The sequence below is a fragment of the Taudactylus pleione genome, unplaced genomic scaffold (assembly GCF_031769625.1).
Source record: "Taudactylus pleione unplaced genomic scaffold, aTauple2 ptg001661l, whole genome shotgun sequence".
NCBI classification, from domain to species: domain Eukaryota; kingdom Metazoa; phylum Chordata; class Amphibia; order Anura; family Myobatrachidae; genus Taudactylus; species Taudactylus pleione.
This window is the reverse complement of record NW_028286058.1, coordinates 3,003,203-3,023,749: the sequence shown is the minus strand read 5'-3', so window position 1 is coordinate 3,023,749 and position 20,547 is coordinate 3,003,203. Positions and strand designations below refer to the sequence as shown.

Sequence of the window (20,547 nt, the reverse complement as noted above, 5' to 3'; positions counted from 1 at the left end):
CTCTCCAGCCAGCACCCGCTTCTGTCTCTCCAGCCAGCACCCGCTTCTGTCTCCCCAGCTTCAGCCCTGGCCTCCCACATCCAGCTCCCATAACCCACAGACACTTACCTTTTCTTGTGTCTTCTGGCTGCTGCTGTTCTATTGTGCTGTGGCCGGCTCATCTGTCCGACAGCTATATGGCACGCATGACGTCAAACCCGCCTTGTCTCAAATAAAAAAAATACAACAAACTTTATTCATTGCACCAGGCTGATGCCGGCAAGTGCCAGCATCTGCCCAGCCCAGGACCCCACATGACAATTACATCGATGGCCTTGATCTTCCCCCTGGCCACGGGTGGCACCGCCGGGAAGCACCCCACCTCGATTAGTGCCCCTGAGAGTGTCATCCTGGCCAAGTGCTAGATACGCCCCTGTTTTTACATAATAAAATGTTGCCAGAGCAGCTGAGTGATACTTCGCTCCCGCATGATACTGACTGGCAGTAGTATGGCTGAACTTACTGCTTCGCCAGCCAGTCTGGATGCAGAGAAGCATCGGTGAGATGGTGATATCAATAAGAGAATTTCAAATGAAGATCGCAAAATGCAATTGATGAAAAGGGCAACAAAGGTCTAAGGTAAAGGTGTACTGTCACAACCAGGACTCACCTGAGTCTGCGCGACATGTGAGTGTTAAAGGTCCCCTTTCCGAGCTTCCTCTGGAAAAAAAAAAATCCACTAATACGTTTAAAAAAGTCAGGCCAGGGTACCAAAAGGTAATTTATTAATAAACTGAACTTATGAACAATTTATTCTCTGCGATCTGACATTACTGGGGGCATTCAATTAAGGGCAAATATGTTCGCCCGGGTGAATCTTGCGTGGCATCGGGCATTGTACCAATGGTTTTGTAGTCTAGATAAACATTACGGATTTGTGTAAGTTAAAGTGGGCAAATATGTTCGCCTGGGTGAATGTTGTGCTGCAACTGCATAGTGATCGCAATGGATTAGCAAACTATCGCAGTTGAACTGTGTGCGGAATCGCTATTGCAGTTGCGATCGGTAGTGAATCAGGCCCTGAGAACTGTTTGGAAAGCGATTGGAGCATGTCTGCTTTTAAACATACTTGGCACTGGGACTTTATAGCTTTTGCAACAGTCGTATATTACTAGTCACGCATGGAAATCTTATTGCTGCACATGACTGTGTGCACACTGTAAATGATTCACATGAAATCATTAAGCGTAACCCTGATATTTATTGTGCGTCATTTCTATTAACTATTTGCTATTTCATTTAACCCTTAAACTTATAGGTACATAAAATATCCAAATCTGGGCCTGATTCAGAGCCGGACGCTCTGAACAGAGCGCTCGCTCTGAATCAGGGCCCTCCTACCTCAACTTGGAGCGGCCTCCTGGCCGCTCGCATAGCTGTGGGTGACCACCCACAGCATATGCGAGCGGCCAAAAAGATGGTCGCAATGGTCAAGACCATCGCGACCATCGGGCTTGCGACGAGACCCTGCGGTAAGGTCTCGCTGCCGCAAGCCCTGGAGTGATTTTGGCTCTATCAGAGCCAAAATCACTCCCACTGACATCACTAGTGATGTCAGTGGAGCCGGACCCAGACGGTAGGCGTTCCCATGGGAACGCCTCCGTCTGGCAGCCACGCCCCCGGCACGCCCACCAAAGGGGGCGTGCTGTCACTCACCATCGACAGCACGCCCCCTTTGGTGCGAGACCCCGAGTGATGGATTCCCCGTCGCTCGCCGGGTCTCGCGCATGCGCGCGACGGAGCTCCCTCCGTCGTGCGCAGGCGCACTTGTGCACCATCGACCCGCTTGCGAGCGTGCAGGGCTCGCGAGCGGGTCAGAATCAGGCCCTCTGTTTCATACAAGCCACCAAAAATCATGGAATATGTGCTCTACGTTCTCCTTGCACACATAGCATTTACATTTGCCTAATCGGCTATTTGTAGCTGGTGGGCCAACCAATTTGTCTCACCACCATGATGTTTTGTTTTGTTTTTTATATGAAATACGTAAACATTTGGCTCCACTGACAAATTTTATGAACAGAAAGTATTCATGTATTAATTACATAAATAAAATAAGAGACTTTTATACCTTTAAAAAAAACAAAAAAAAAAACTTGATCACAATTCATTTGAATCAGGCCTCAAAAACTCGCTCATGACTGGGACATACTTGCTGACATTCTGGCAGCCCCCTCCTGGTCTACAGGTCGGATAAGCAGGGTAGGGCATGGCGCGGCAGATGGGAGTGCAGCCGGGGATACTACTCGCCAATGGGGGCGGAATGGGGGTGCGGGGGTGTGGCCACGGAATCTCGGCATTTTGGCCCTGCCCATGCTACACAATGCAGAGAATCATGTCATCGCACCCCCCCCCCCCCGCTGCAGGGTTTTATCTGGGATTCACGGGGATAGGGGGGCCTGGGGGTGTCTGGGGGGGGGGGTTGTCAGTGGCCGGCACCCGAGGTTTACATGCTTTTCCGGGGGGGAAATTATACTAATGATCCCATTTGAATGTATATATTTCTGGTTTTATATGTATATAACAGCTACATAATGGGGGTAAGGTGCAATCAGGGAGATTACTAGCCCTTTCAGGGAGTCAGGGAGATTACTACTATTTCAGGGAGTCTCCCTGACAATCAGGGAGAGTTGGCACGTATGCTCTGAGGGCCTTATTCAGCTTTGGACGGAATTGCAAAGCTGCTCGCAAGCAGCTTTGCAATTCCATCTGTGCAGATATGGTAATGAAGTGGGAGGCATCATGCCTCCTGCTGCATTACTTATCCGAGCTGCGTTATCCAACGCAGCATCAGATAATGGGCCTGATTCAGCGTGCACTGCTGAACGCAGATTCCTGATTATCGGGTACCTGTGCGTGCGCAGGACCCATTCTGCGAGTGTGCAGAATGGGTCCTGCTAAGATGCACACAAAATCTGTTGAATGCCTCAGGTGGCCGGCTGCTCGGCGCCGTCCACCATCGCGACCATCGACAACCGATGGTAGTGATGGTGATCCTAGCCTGCGACCTCTGTCGCAGTGCTAGGATCGCAAAGGCAGTAGGGGGTGTCATACAGGGGGTGTCATACACCTCCTGCTGCATTTGCATTATTGCAAGGATCACAATTGCAAAACTGCCTGCGGCGATCCTTGCTGAAATAGGCCTAGTCTTCGAAACATCGGCCGGCTAAGGTGACCCTTGGGGTCACGCAGCCGGCCGCTGCAGATGAGAGGAAGAAGCCAGGAAATCTCCGTCAGCCAATGGAGATACTAGCCTCTTCCCTCCCCCCCAAAGGCGGCGACGCTCCTTCCTGCTTTGTTGCTATAATTGTTTGTTATAAGTTATAGGGCTAAATGTAATGGTACCTAGTGAAAAGGTGGATAATGTCAACATTGTTAAAATGTCGATAGCAATGTGTTGACGTCCACGGCTCTGATCAGCAGCAATAAAAGCAGGTTCTCTTGATCTTTCACATTGGAAGGCAAAGGATTTTTGCATTAATTAGTACTTTAATTTTGTCTTTGTGATGCAAATTATAATTATTTATTAACACTGCCAGACATGTACTATATTGCGTATGAATTGTGTACTGTACTTTTAGCATTTACTATTACTGCTGTGCATACACCAAACACACAAGGTACCCTTCCCGAGCTGGGAGCATCTTGCGTATACGTCCAGCAGGGAAGCTCAGGAATATGCCCCTTTTTTGTGGCACATTTTGCGCTTGCGATGTAGAGCTAAATTCCCCCAACTCTACATCGGCCACCATGCCCTCAAACATCTTTAGCACCTAAAATGTTTCACTTTTTTTTCCCCAGGGTTCTGAAGTATGGACCAGTCGTACGGATTAATGGTTTCCACAAAGTGACAATTTTGGTTGTCAGCCCTGATGCAGTAAAGGTAGGCACCCCAAAAAAATATACAGGAATAGTGATTACTTCTCTTTGTATGTGTCTGTCCACGTGGCTCGTGGACAGGAAGGACGGAAGATATAGAAGATATAACAAGAACGTTCAGAGCCTTAGGAGCTCATTCAGACCCGGACGCTAAGCTGCGCTCTCTCAAAGCTAAAAGGGGCAAATGCCGCGATCGCACTGAATGGCTTAAGGACGCCCTCTATGTATTAAAGAGCAACAGCAGTGAACACTCGCCGTAGGATAAAGACGCCCACCTTTCCTTCTTAGCACACGTCATTTCCAGGAAGTGAGTGATTAATCGGTGACATCGAGAGCCATCGGAGCTGCACGCAACGCTTGAGGTAGACCCTACCCCACCACAAGCACTGCGATCACTGCTGGGTGAAATCCAACCAAGTGACGTGTACAATGACGCTTCCATGCTAATTATGCACACCCATAAAACGCCATTAAGACGCCCAGACATGCCTGCATTCGCACATCCATTACCCTGTTCACAAGCACCTTCCCCTGTTACAACCCACAAAAAATGTGTCACTCAAATTAGCGTCCAGTCTGTGTACTACGAGCACACAATTCCCGACCGCAATGAGTGGCTCGCACATACGCATATTAACGCATATGCCAACGTGCGATTATCGGCCATAGCATGCGAACGCATCCTAGCGGACCAGTCTGAATAAGGCCCTTAGTTAAAAATGTACATTCGGGCCACATAACGGTATGAATGGTGTAAGAGTAGAACGTACTGCTGAGAACATAATAAGCTGTAGATATTGCAGGAAATCACAGCAGACAGTTTGGAAAAAAAAAAAAAATCAGTTACCAAAATTTCCAAATATTTTCTCTGAATATTTTCCGGATTAGCCGCAACAGTCGCACATGTTGCACAGGATGCGGTTTTAAAGGACCTTGGTGCATTAAGATTCCAATCATGAATACTTCCCAATGTTACCAAATTCTCAATCAGTACACAGGGGACGTGGGCACGGCATAGTGACCATATCCCCTGTGCTAGGACGCCCTAAACTTTTCCAGGGCCTTATTAATGCTGCCGGTCGCCTTAGGCTAATAAGCTTATACTGCCACCTGTAATGCTGCTAAACACGGCCTCATTCAGATGTACACAAAGCCAATGGTTTGCATACAAGTCCGATGACGCTGCAGTCTGATTACCAGCCCACAAACGCCCGCAGTCTGTCAATGGGCGGAGATGAGGACTGCAACGCAGACTTCTCTGCCCCGGCTGAGCAGTCCCAGTTTAGGCTTACTTCAGGCATTGGATCTGAGATGCTGGCTGGAGGCGTGTTTTTCCATCAGACGCCTCCTGCAGTATTAGCATATGTGCGCACAGCAGCATATCGCAGACGTACACGTAGCTTCTGTGTGCATAGCGTACGATGTGTATGTGTGCTCAGGAAATCATCCATCATACTGCATATGTGCAGGTATCGAAGGATATACAACTGACATGTTTAGTCTTGTGGCAACTAATGAAGTTTGTGAAGTATAAAGTAGACTTTGGCTTCCGGGGAAGGAGAGGAAGCCGCTAAAGATACAGTAACCTCATGCAGCTCTTCAGGTTACCCATATGACACTGTACCACAACGCACTGTACATAAAGTAAAGGTTTTAGCAGCAAGTTACATGGTCACATTGTCACAACCATCTGGTAGCCACGGAATGGCTGGATAACTAACAAGCTTCTTCAATTAAGTTGTGTGGCCACCACCAACATGGAATGAATTAGTTCTTAATTTCATTCCCCGGCTGTCAACTGCGTGGTGCCCCCCTCAACTCCAGCTGCCCTAGGCTGCAGCCTAATGGTTAATCAGACACTGTCCTTCTCCCAGACAGCATCACCTAGTGCCACACACTGGAGACACTTGCCCTCACAGCATGGAGTAAGTAGATACCTCCTTCAAATTGGGACAAATGTGCTGATCCTGGGACAGCAGGACAGGCCTATAAAATCGGGACTGTTGCACAGATATTGTTTTCTACATACCTACGGCCACACAGATTGTGCAAAGGCCTAACTGAGACAACAACTGATGCATTTTGTTATAATAGTGTTGCAGGTGTATCGCGCACAATTAGGACTAGGGAGACTATAAAATATTTTCATTTTTCATTTTTATTTTTTTAATATATTTTTTAATGTATAATAGTTACTATATGATAATCACCATTCGTTGAATCTTTAAGATCAACTGCGCAGGCAGTTAGTGCAAACATAACATAATTTACGATCAGAATGTTTTATAGGTAAAATAATTTGCATATGCGCAAGCCCTGTGCACTAAAGCTTCCCGTTTGCATCCGTGCACAGAGATCCGTGTGAATCAGAATCAGCCCCTATGTGTTTTGTGTTTTAACATGTTATTCGAGTTTTGTATTTCCAAAACAACAAGTGTACAATATACAAATGCCTTATACACATAATGTATGTTCTATGCTATCGTTCCCCCTGATATTTCTAGGTTTGCTTGCTAACATACACAATATACTTCCTTGCTTAAAATATCATAAAATATTGGGACAGATGTCACACGCATGCTAAATAATATATTTATACTTGGTTTTAGGAATTTCTGATGTCTCCAAAATACAACAAGGATTGGTTTTATGATCGTATCTTTAATATGTTCGGGGTCCGGTAGGTACCACAAATTTTCTTGACAACTATGAAAGTAGGGAATGGGTAGAGGTACTTTAGTTTTGTCTCACTGACTCCCGATTGTGCTGGTAGTGAGCATTGGCCAATCAGAGGGAAGTAGGGCCACAGTGAAGGATATCCAGTCCTGTCCTACTATGTCTTACAGTGATATAATAGGGGTCTAGTTACTAAGCAGTGTTAGGAGACAGAGTGAAAAGTGATAGGGTGACAGCCAATCAGCTCCCAACTGTCATTTTTCAAACACCCTGTGAGATGACAGTTAGGAGCTGATTGTCTGGCACCTTATCACTTTTCACTCTGTCTCCTAACACTGCTTAGTAACTAGACTCCGAAGTCTCAGCTCAGCAGTGGGAGAAGAATAAGGGTCCCTAACCTGATAGACATTGATCACAATCATGCATGGTGCATTTCCTTTTACACTTGGCACACACTCATTTACATACCCATAATGTGTGTGCATTTGCCAGCTGATTCAGGCAGGGCTGTTAAGTGATTGTAGATACAATCACACAATCACATGCATGACTCCCTACAGCTCTCGGGTTAGCTTCAGTTGTCTGTCTCTCATTGTTGTGATTGTGTTACATAGGCCCCTATTTATAAACATTTATTTGTGAGATAACCCACATTAGTGATCATTTCACTTCTGACACCTCACAGGAATATGCTCCTCTCAGAGCTCTTGTGTCTGTGTGTGTATATGGTTACATTCAGGCGAAGTTATAATTTCTTATAGCCCATAGGATACATTTGGGGTCAATCCAATTAGGTGCGAGTTGCTGTTTTCTCTTTGAATTCGCATAGCGAATTCATTTTGCAATCCAATTAGGAATTCGCACTGAACCAGTCAGTGTAAATTAGCATTAGAGCTGGAAAGGAAAATCTTTGTTGTAATGTTAACGTCAGGACACCGTGTGAACTCCTTGGATGACCCTCCCTAATGAATAATTATGCAATTGGAAACTTTTTTTTCATTTTTCAAAGTACCCCAAATTCTCTATTCCTACTTTTTTTGCATTTTTCGTTTAAATCTTTTGAGATTTTTTAAGTGACCACACCCATTTTTCACCAGTGTAATAAGTGTGGCAATGTAATACACATGTAATAAAGATAGTCCTGACGTCCTGTTATGCTCATGATTAAAGTAATGCATGAATTAGACAGGGGCAGAACTATGGGAGGCAATGGAGGCGTCTGCCGCCGGGCTCCAGCACTGAAGGGGCACCTCCTCCATTGCCCACAATATGTTCATGCCATGGCACAGGCCGCACTACCCAAGTTACGGCCCTGCATTCCACTTAGGGCTGTATCTATGTACCCAGAGAGTACCATCACTGACACCCAATACATGGCACCTCTACTTGGCATGTGAGAAGCCACCATACACTAGTGGAGAGCTCTGTGTCAGACCATCATCTGCCGCCTCTGTCTATCTATAGTCTGTCCCTAGTCATTAGTGTTACTGCTCCTCAGCATCTCCTGTTGTCAGTGTGACACGTCCGGCACCTCCCCTCACCTACAACTCCCTGTCTCACTCCTCCATAGCATGCGTATAGTCTGTGTGCAACTGCGAGTGTGTCTACTTGCAAAATGCTAAATTACAGTGTCATCGGCTGTGACGGGGGAGCACCAAATTATAACTTGCCTCCGGGCGTCTGGGATGAACTTACGCCACTGGAATTAGACTATACATTTCCAATGTATTTCTACTACATAGCTGCTTAGATGTAATACACCATGGAAAAACAATGACCATTTGACTCGAATATCCACATTGCGTTCTTGTCAGAATCAGGCTCTGTATGTACAGTATGTGTGCGTTATTGCCGTAGTGTGGGAGCTATTAGAATGGTATGCAATCGGGAAGCCGACTGCCTAAATACCGGCAGCCGGCTTCCCGACTCTTATATCCCGGCAAGGGTGAAATGCCGGGCGTCTAGATGTAGACGCCCGGCATTTCCCTGACGCCGGGAGACCGGCGCCCGGCATCCCGATCGTAGAGATGCCGGGCGCTGCGAGCGGACAGCCGCGGGGAGGAGGGTTAGGTTTAGGGCTCCCGGGGGGGACTTAGGGGTAGGCACACCCCCTCCGGGGAGGGTTAGGGTTAGGCTAGGGGGAGGGAGGGTTAGGGTTAGGCACCCCCCTGGGGGACTTAGGTTTAGGCAGCGGGGAAGGGGGTGGTTAGGGTTAGGCACTTAGAGGGGGGATTAGGGTTAGGCACTTGGGGGGGAGGTTAGGGTTAGGCACCCCTAAGGAGGGTTAGGGGGGTTAGGTTAGGTTAGTAGATACTCAACTATCCACGATCGGGATTTCCAGCGCTGTCTGGCTTCCGCTGCCGGGATCTCTGCTGATGTCGGGCTGCCGCTGCCGGGAATCGAACGTCCGGCGGTATTTCATACCGATTCCATTAGAATTGATGTTACTCTACAGTACAGAGCAGATGCTGTCTGCATTGATAGACTGTGCTGGCTGTGTCATGTTGTGTCAGTACCTGCATTCACTGTCTTCTAATTGCCTCTTGTTCCCTGTATTTGCTTTAATCAGTGTCTCACTTAATGTTAGGAATAGTCGTATGGAAATAATTATATAGACTGTACAGTAAGATAACCTTGATAACTAGGGATTGGTGTAAATTACATCAGTACATACTGTATATATCACACATGTCCTTTTATCTCAACATATTCAGGTTCATGGGAAAAGGTTTAGTGACGGATCGGGACTATGATCATTGGCACAAACAGAGGAGGATTATGGACCCGGCATTCAGTAGGACGTAAGTTCTGGCATCTTCAGGACGGACGATGTTCATTTAACATCTGTGATATAAGCAGAATCCCCACTGACTCTTTTCTTTTATAGAAAACATTTTTTAAATTCATATCTACATGTAAGTTTTAGGGTTTCTTCATTACCCAAAATAAAACAAGAGACTCAAAGAATCTTAATAATGTCTTTAAAATGCAAACAAATAAACAAATGCAGCTAGAGATGAGACAGCACACATAGAGGTGTATGGTACATCAGTGTTACAGGGGATGTAGTTACTGTATGAGACAGCATGCATATAGGTGTATGGCACATCAGTGTTACAGGGGATGTAGTTACTGTATGAGACAGTATACATAGAGGTTTATGGCACATCAGTGTTACAGGGGATGTAGTTACTGTATGAGACAGTATACATAGAGGTTTATGGCACATCAGTGTTACAGGGGATGTAGTTACTGTATGAGACAGCATGCATATAGGTGTATGGAACATCAGTGTTACAGGGGATGTAGTTACTGTATGAGACAGCATGCATATAGGTGTATGGAACATCAGTGTTACAGGGGATGTAGTTACTGTATGAGACAGCACGCATATAGGTGTATGGAACATCAGTGTTACAGGGGATGTAGTTACTGTATGAGACAGCACGCATATAGGTGTATGGAACATCAGTGTTACAGGGGATGTAGTTACTGTATGAGACAGCACGCATATAGGTGTATGGAACATCAGTGTTACAGGGGATGTAGTTACTGTATGAGACAGCATGCATATAGGTGTATGGAACATCAGTGTTACAGGGGATGTAGTTACTGTATGAGACAGCATGCATATAGGTTTATGGTACATCAGTGTTACAGGGGATGTAGTTACTGTATGAGACAGCATGCATATAGGTGTATGGAACATCAGTGTTACAGGGGATGTAGTTACTGTATGAGACAGCATGCATATAGGTGTATGGAACATCAGTGTTACAGGGGATGTAGTTACTGTATGAGACAGCATGCATATAGGTTTAAGGTACATCAGTATTACAGGGGATGTAGTTACTGTATGAGACAGCACGCATATAGGTGTATGGAACATCAGTGTTACAGGGGATGTAGTTACTGTATGAGACAGCATGCATATAGGTTTATGGTACATCAGTATTACAGGGGATGTAGTTACTGTATGAGACAGCACGCATATAGGTGTATGGCACATCAGTGTTACAAGGGATGTAGTTACTGTATGAGACAGCATGCATATAGGTTTAAGGTACATCAGTATTACAGGGGATGTAGTTACTGTATGAGACAGCACGCATATAGGTGTATGGCACATCAGTGTTACAGGGGATGTAGTTACTGTATGAGACAGCATGCATATAGGTTTAAGGTACATCAGTATTACAGGGGATGTAGTTACTGTATGAGACAGCACGCATATAGGTGTATGGCACATCAGTGTTACAGGGGATGTAGTTACTGTATGAGACAGCACGCATATAGGTGTATGGTATATCAGTGTTACAGGGGATGTAGTTACTGTATGAGACAGCATGCATATAGGTGTATGGCACATCAGTGTTACAGGGGATGTAGTTACTGTATGAGACAGTATACATAGAGGTTTATGGCACATCAGTGTTACAGGGGATGTAGTTACTGTATGAGACAGCATGCATATAGGTTTAAGGTACATCAGTATTACAGGGGATGTAGTTACTGTATGAGACAGCACGCATATAGGTGTATGGAACATCAGTGTTACAGGGGATGTAGTTACTGTATGAGACAGTATACATAGAGGTTTATGGCACATCAGTGTTACAGGGGATGTAGTTACTGTATGAGACAGCATGCATATAGGTTTAAGGTACATCAGTATTACAGGGGATGTAGTTACTGTATGAGACAGCACGCATATAGGTGTATGGCACATCAGTGTTACAGGGGATGTAGTTACTGTATGAGACAGCACGCATATAGGTGTATGGTATATCAGTGTTACAGGGAATGTAGTTACTGTATGAGACAGCATGCATATAGGTGTATGGCACATCAGTGTTACAGGGGATGTAGTTACTGTATGAGACAGTATACATAGAGGTTTATGGCACATCAGTGTTACAGGGGATGTAGTTACTGTATGAGACAGCATGCATATAGGTTTAAGGTACATCAGTATTACAGGGGATGTAGTTACTGTATGAGACAGCACGCATATAGGTGTATGGAACATCAGTGTTACAGGGGATGTAGTTACTGTATGAGACAGTATACATAGAGGTTTATGGCACATCAGTGTTACAGGGGATGTAGTTACTGTATGAGACAGCATGCATATAGGTTTAAGGTACATCAGTATTACAGGGGATGTAGTTACTGTATGAGACAGCACGCATATAGGTGTATGGAACATCAGTGTTACAGGGGATGTAGTTACTGTATGAGACAGCATGCATATAGGTTTATGGTACATCAGTATTACAGGGGATGTAGTTACTGTATGAGACAGCACGCATATAGGTGTATGGCACATCAGTGTTACAAGGGATGTAGTTACTGTATGAGACAGCATGCATATAGGTTTAAGGTACATCAGTATTACAGGGGATGTAGTTACTGTATGAGACAGCACGCATATAGGTGTATGGCACATCAGTGTTACAGGGGATGTAGTTACTGTATGAGACAGCATGCATATAGGTTTATGGTACATCAGTGTTACAGGGGATGTAGTTACTGTATGAGACAGCATGCATATAGGTGTATGGAACATCAGTGTTACAGGGGATGTAGTTACTGTATGAGACAGCATGCATATAGGTTTATGGTACATCAGTATTACAGGGGATGTAGTTACTGTATGAGACAGCATGCATATAGGTGTATGGCACATCAGTGTTACAGGGGATGTAGTTACTGTATGAGACAGCACGCATATAGGTGTATGGCATATCAGTGTTACAGGGGATGTAGTTACTGTATGAGACAGCACGCATATAGGTGTATGGCACATCAGTGTTACAGGGAATGTAGTTACTGTATGAGACAGCATGCATATAGGTTTATGGTACATCAGTGTTACAGGGGATGTAGTTACTGTATGAGACAGCATGCATATAGGTGTATGGAACATCAGTGTTACAGGGGATGTAGTTACTGTATGAGACAGCATGCATATAGGTTTATGGTACATCAGTATTACAGGGGATGTAGTTACTGTATGAGACAGCATGCATATAGGTGTATGGCACATCAGTGTTACAGGGGATGTAGTTACTGTATGAGACAGCACGCATATAGGTGTATGGCATATCAGTGTTACAGGGGATGTAGTTACTGTATGAGACAGCACGCATATAGGTGTATGGCACATCAGTATTACAGGGGATGTAGTTACTGTATGAGACAGCACGCATATAGGTGTATGGAACATCAGTATTACAGGGGATGTAGTTACTGTATGAGACAGTATACATAGAGGTTTATGGCACATCAGTGTTACAGGGGATGTAGTTACTGTATGAGACAGCATGCATATAGGTTTAAGGTACATCAGTATTACAGGGGATGTAGTTACTGTATGAGACAGCACGCATATAGGTGTATGGAACATCAGTGTTACAGGGGATGTAGTTACTGTATGAGACAGCATGCATATAGGTTTATGGTACATCAGTATTACAGGGGATGTAGTTACTGTATGAGACAGCACGCATATAGGTGTATGGCACATCAGTGTTACAAGGGATGTAGTTACTGTATGAGACAGCATGCATATAGGTTTAAGGTACATCAGTATTACAGGGGATGTAGTTACTGTATGAGACAGCACGCATATAGGTGTATGGCACATCAGTGTTACAGGGGATGTAGTTACTGTATGAGACAGCATGCATATAGGTTTATGGTACATCAGTGTTACAGGGGATGTAGTTACTGTATGAGACAGCATGCATATAGGTGTATGGAACATCAGTGTTACAGGGGATGTAGTTACTGTATGAGACAGCACGCATATAGGTGTATGGTATATCAGTGTTACAGGGGATGTAGTTACTGTATGAGACAGCACGCATATAGGTTTATGGCACATCAGTGTTACAGGGGATGTAGTTACTGTATGAGACAGCATGCATATAGGTTTAAGGTACATCAGTATTACAGGGGATGTAGTTACTGTATGAGACAGCACGCATATAGGTGTATGGAACATCAGTGTTACAGGGGATGTAGTTACTGTATGAGACAGTATACATAGAGGTTTATGGCACATCAGTGTTACAGGGGATGTAGTTACTGTATGAGACAGCATGCATATAGGTTTAAGGTACATCAGTATTACAGGGGATGTAGTTACTGTATGAGACAGCACGCATATAGGTGTATGGAACATCAGTGTTACAGGGGATGTAGTTACTGTATGAGACAGCATGCATATAGGTTTATGGTACATCAGTATTACAGGGGATGTAGTTACTGTATGAGACAGCACGCATATAGGTGTATGGCACATCAGTGTTACAAGGGATGTAGTTACTGTATGAGACAGCATGCATATAGGTTTAAGGTACATCAGTATTACAGGGGATGTAGTTACTGTATGAGACAGCACGCATATAGGTGTATGGCACATCAGTGTTACAGGGGATGTAGTTACTGTATGAGACAGCATGCATATAGGTTTATGGTACATCAGTGTTACAGGGGATGTAGTTACTGTATGAGACAGCATGCATATAGGTGTATGGAACATCAATGTTACAGGGGATGTAGTTACTGTATGAGACAGCATGCATATAGGTTTATGGTACATCAGTATTACAGGGGATGTAGTTACTGTATGAGACAGCATGCATATAGGTGTATGGCACATCAGTGTTACAGGGGATGTAGTTACTGTATGAGACAGCACGCATATAGGTGTATGGCATATCAGTGTTACAGGGGATGTAGTTACTGTATGAGACAGCACGCATATAGGTGTATGGCACATCAGTGTTACAGGGAATGTAGTTACTGTATGAGACAGCATGCATATAGGTTTATGGTACATCAGTGTTACAGGGGATGTAGTTACTGTATGAGACAGCATGCATATAGGTGTATGGAACATCAGTGTTACAGGGGATGTAGTTACTGTATGAGACAGCATGCATATAGGTTTATGGTACATCAGTATTACAGGGGATGTAGTTACTGTATGAGACAGCATGCATATAGGTGTATGGCACATCAGTGTTACAGGGGATGTAGTTACTGTATGAGACAGCACGCATATAGGTGTATGGCATATCAGTGTTACAGGGGATGTAGTTACTGTATGAGACAGCACGCATATAGGTGTATGGCACATCAGTATTACAGGGGATGTAGTTACTGTATGAGACAGCACGCATATAGGTGTATGGAACATCAGTATTACAGGGGATGTAGTTACTGTATGAGACAGTATACATAGAGGTTTATGGCACATCAGTGTTACAGGGGATGTAGTTACTGTATGAGACAGCATGCATATAGGTTTAAGGTACATCAGTATTACAGGGGATGTAGTTACTGTATGAGACAGCACGCATATAGGTGTATGGAACATCAGTGTTACAGGGGATGTAGTTACTGTATGAGACAGCATGCATATAGGTTTATGGTACATCAGTATTACAGGGGATGTAGTTACTGTATGAGACAGCACGCATATAGGTGTATGGCACATCAGTGTTACAAGGGATGTAGTTACTGTATGAGACAGCATGCATATAGGTTTAAGGTACATCAGTATTACAGGGGATGTACTTACTGTATGAGACAGCACGCATATAGGTGTATGGCACATCAGTGTTACAGGGGATGTAGTTACTGTATGAGACAGCATGCATATAGGTTTATGGTACATCAGTGTTACAGGGGATGTAGTTACTGTATGAGACAGCATGCATATAGGTGTATGGAACATCAGTGTTACAGGGGATGTAGTTACTGTATGAGACAGCATGCATATAGGTTTATGGTACATCAGTATTACAGGGGATGTAGTTACTGTATGAGACAGCATGCATATAGGTGTATGGCACATCAGTGTTACAGGGGATTTAGTTACTGTATGAGACAGCACGCATATAGGTGTATGGCATATCAGTGTTACAGGGGATGTAGTTACTGTATGAGACAGCACGCATATAGGTGTATGGCACATCAGTGTTACAGGGAATGTAGTTACTGTATGAGACAGCATGCATATAGGTTTAAGGTACATCAGTATTACAGGGGATGTAGTTACTGTATGAGACAGCACGCATATAGGTGTATGGCACATCAGTGTTACAGGGGATGTAGTTACTGTATGAGACAGCACGCATATAGGTGTATGGAACATCAGTGTTACAGGGGATGTAGTTACTGTATGAGACAGCATGCATATAGGTTTATGGTACATCAGTATTACAGGGGATGTAGTTACTGTATGAGACAGCACGCATATAGGTGTATGGCACATCAGTGTTACAAGGGATGTAGTTACTGTATGAGACACAGGGGATGTAGTTACTGTATGAGACACAGGGGATGTAGTTACTGTATGAGACACAGGGGATGTAGTTACTGTATGAGACAGCATGCATATAGGTTTATGGTACATCAGTGTTACAGGGGATGTAGTTACTGTATGAGACAGCACGCATAGAGGTTTATGGCACATCAGTGTTACAGGGGATGTAGATACTGTATGAGACAGCATGCATATAGGTTTATGGTACATCAGTATTACAGGGGATGTAGTTACTGTATGAGACAGCACGCATATAGGTTTATGGCACATCAGTGTTACAGGGGATGTAGTTAATGTATGAGACAGCACGCATAGAGGTTTATGGCACATCAGTGTTACAGGGGATGTAGTTACTGTATGAGACAGCACGCATAGAGGTTTATGGTATATCAGTGTTACAGGGGATGTAGTTACTGTATGAGACAGCACGCATAGAGGTGTATGGCACATCAGTGTTACAGGGGATGTAGTTACTGTATGAGACAGCATGCATATAGGTTTATGGTACATCAGTGTTACAGGGGATGTAGTTACTGTAGGAGACAGCATACATAGAGGTTTATGGTACATCAGTGTTACAGGGGATGTAGTTACTGTAGGAGACAGCATGCATAGAGGTGTATGGCACATCAGTGTTAAGGGGATGTAGTTACTGTATGAGACAGCACGCATATAGGTTTATGGTACATCAGTATTACAGGGGATGTAGTTACTGTATGAGACAGCACGCATATAGGTTTATGGTACATCAGTATTACAGGGGATGTAGTTACTGTATGAGACAGCACGCATATAGGTTTATGGCACATCAGTGTTACAGGGGATGTAGTTACTGAATGAGACAGCACGCATATAGGTTTATGGCACATCAGTGTTACAGGGGATGTAGTTACTGTATGAGACAGCACGCATATAGGTTTATGGCACATCAGTGTTACAGGGGATGTAGTTACTGTATGCGACAGCACGCATATAGGTGTATGGCACATCAGTGTTACAGGGGATGTAGTTACTGTATGAGACAGCATGCATATAGGTGTATGGCACATCAGTGTTACAGGGGATGTAGTTACTGTATGAGACAGCATGCATATAGGTTTATGGTACATCAGTATTACAGGGGATGTAGTTACTGTATGAGACAGCATGCATATAGGTTTATGGTACATCAGTGTTACAGGGGATGTAGTTACTGTATGAGACAGCATGCATATAGGTGTATGGCACATCAGTGTTACAGGGGATGTAGTTACTGTATGAGACAGCATCCATATAGGTTTATGTTACATCAGTGTTACAGGGGATGTAGAAACTGTATGAGACAGCATGCATATAGGTGTATGGCACATCAGTGTTACAGCACGCATATAGGTGTATGGCACATCAGTGTTACAGGGGATGTAGTTACTGTATGAGACAGCACGCATATAGGTTTATGGCACATCAGTGTTACAGGGGATGTAGTTACTGTATGAGACAGCACGCATAGAGGTTTATGGCACATCAGTGTTACAGGGGATGTAGTTACTGTATGAGACAGCACGCATAGAGGTTTATGGTATATCAGTGTTACAGGGGATGTAGTTACTGTATGAGACAGCACGCATAGAGGTTTATGGTATATCAGTGTTACAGGGGATGTAGTTACTGTATGAGACAGCATGCATAGAGGTGTATGGTACATCAGTATTACAGGGGATGTAGTTACTGTATGAGACAGCATGCATATAGGTGTATGGCACATCAGTGTTACAGGGGATGTAGTTACTGTATGAGACAGCATGCATATAGGTTTATGGCACATCAGTGTTACAGGGGATGTAGTTACTGAATGAGACAGCACGCATATAGGTTTATGGCACATCAGTGTTACTGGGGATGTAGTTACTGTATGAGACAGCACGCATATAGGTTTATGGCACATCAGTGTTACAGGGGATGTAGTTACTGTATGCGACAGCAAGCATATAGGTGTATGGCACATCAGTGTTACAGGGGATGTAGTTACTGTATGCGACAGCACGCATATAGGTGTATGGTATATCAGTGTTACAGGGGATGTAGTTACTGTATGAGACAGCACGCATATAGGTGTATGGTATATCAGTGTTACAGGGGATGTAGTTACTGTATGAGACAGCACGCATATAGGTGTATGGTACATCAGTGTTACAGGGGATGTAGTTACTGTATGAGACAGCATGCATATAGGTGTATGGCACATCAGTGTTACAGGGATGTAGTTACTGTATGAGACAGCATGCATATAGGTGTATGGCACATCAGTGTTACAGGGGATGTAGTTACTGTATGAGACAGCATGCATATAGGTTTATGGTACATCATTATTACAGGGGATGTAGTTACTGTATGAGACAGCATGCATATAGGTTTATGGTACATCATTGTTACAGGGGATGTAGTTACTGTATGAGACAGCATGCATATAGGTTTATGGTACATCAGTGTTACAGGGGATGTAGTTACTGTATGAGACAGCACGCATATAGGTGTATGGTACATCAGTGTTACAGGGGATGTAGTTACTGTATGAGAAAGCACGCATATAGGTGTATGGCACATCAGTGTTACAGGGGATGTAGTTACTGTATGAGACAGCACGCATAGAGGTTTATGGCACATCAGTGTTACAGGGGATGTAGTTACTGTATGAGACAGCATGCATAGAGGTTTATGGCACATCAGTGTTACAGGGGATGTAGTTACTGTATGAGACAGCATACATAGAGGTTTATGGCACATCAGTGTTACAGGGGATGTAGTTACTGTATGAGACAGCATGCATAGAGGTTTATGGCACATCAGTGTTACAGGGGATGTAGTTACTGTATGAGACAGCACGCATATAGGTTTATGGTACATCAGTGTTACAGGGGATGTAGTTACTGTATGAGACAGCACGCATATAGGTGTATGGCATATCAGTGTTACAGGGGATGTAGTTTCTGTATGAGACAGCACGCATATAGGTGTATGGCACATCAGTGTTACAGGGGATGTAGTTACTGTATGAGACTGCATGCATAGAGGTGTATGGCATATCAGTATTACAGGGGATGTAGTTACTGTATGAGACAGCATGCATAGAGGTGTATGGCATATCAGTATTACAGGGGATGTAGTTACTGTATGAGACAGCATGCATATAGGTTTATGGTACATCAGTGTTACAGGGGATGTAGTTACTGTATGAGACAGCATGCATATAGGTTTATGGTACATCAGTGTTACTGGGGATGTAGTTATGAGACCGGCGGGCCGCGATGCTGTTGGTCTAAATCCCGATGGGGAAAGCCTGACAAGGGACTTAAGATAGGCTTCAAAATACCAACGCCTATCTTAATCCTGACGCTGGAATGCAGAAAGGCGGCTGCCCGAATGAGGTAAGTCTGGGGCGCCCTTGGCGTTAGGTTTAGGTAGCATAGCGTGGTTAGCGTTAGGTTTTGGGGGGAGGTTAGGGTGAGGCACCACTGGAGGGGAGGGTAGGGTTAGGCACAAAGGGAGGAGGCTTAGGTTTAGGCACTAACGGGGTGGGTTAGGGTGTGGGGTGGGGAAGGTTGTAGAGCAGCACTCTGGAGACTACAGACAGGTAAGTATAAGACTATATCGGTGCAGGGTGTGCAGTGCGGGCCCGTGTTCCCCGCACACCCTGCACCCATTATAGATGCGCCCCTGCTGCGGCTGGTCAGACCTGTTGTGAATGCTGTGTGACTGGCTGATGTGCTTCAATGGTACCGATGCTTACACAGGAGAGTGAGGTTGGATGTATGGGAGAAAGCAGCAGCGGGTGTGCTTGGCAGGCATTAGCATATTTTCGCAGCTGCGATCCATAGGCGATTGCAGTGGTAATCGTAATTGTGTATGCTACTGAATCAGGCCCTCTATTATTTATTATGTCAAAAATGACATAAAATATTAGCATTAAACAAGATAATGTCACAATGGCTAACACTATAGTACATTGTAGTAGCATTGTAATTTCCAAAGTGAAAGATAAATTCAGTGGTCTGTGGAAAAATTAAAACCAGTGAAAAGTAACATGATTCTTCTCCATGTATAGTGACTATCGCATACAGAATATCGGCATCTATTGCGCTGTATTGTGCCGTATGGGAGATCGGATATTTCTTTTACATTAAATGTATTATTTTCCAGCTACCTGATTGGGTTAATGGAGCCCTTCAATGAGAAAGCGGAGAAGCTGGTGGAGACACTGACAGAAAAGGCTGATGGGAAATGTCATGTTGGAATGCACGGTCTGCTGAGCAGGGTCACACTGGATGTCATATCAAAGGTCACTTCAATGAATAGATTAATTTCTTAACTAATAAGTGATTTATTGCACAGTATTTGGTGTTGGCAGAGACACTAATTATTGGAAGGTGTGAAATGCACACGTGGGGTGCAGTATAGTCTCATTAACGCCCCCATACATCAGCAATTGATTGTGGCAATTCTGTAATTTGCAATCGATTGTGTATAAAAATCTTCCCCTTTTTCAATCGATTGCAGAATTGCCACAATCGATTGAAAAAGGGAAAGATTTTTATACACAATCGATTGCACATGGCAGAATTGCCACAATCAATTGC

At 44.2% G+C, this 20,547-nt stretch overlaps 1 protein-coding gene across 4 annotated transcripts in view; it reads left to right on the top strand.

The window, feature by feature from the left end:
* Positions 1 to 20,547, top strand: part of LOC148442013 (cholesterol 24-hydroxylase-like) — an 86,136-nt gene that overhangs the window by 8,140 nt on the left and 57,449 nt on the right. For all 4 annotated transcript variants that reach the window (XM_088464383.1, XM_088464381.1, XM_088464382.1 and 1 more), the window contains exons 3-6: positions 3,841 to 3,922; positions 6,528 to 6,598; positions 9,309 to 9,395; positions 20,111 to 20,249. In XM_088464383.1, the coding sequence (XP_088320509.1) occupies positions 3,841 to 3,922; positions 6,528 to 6,598; positions 9,309 to 9,395; positions 20,111 to 20,249 (379 nt within the window). The remainder of the gene's footprint in view (positions 1 to 3,840; positions 3,923 to 6,527; positions 6,599 to 9,308; positions 9,396 to 20,110; positions 20,250 to 20,547) is intronic.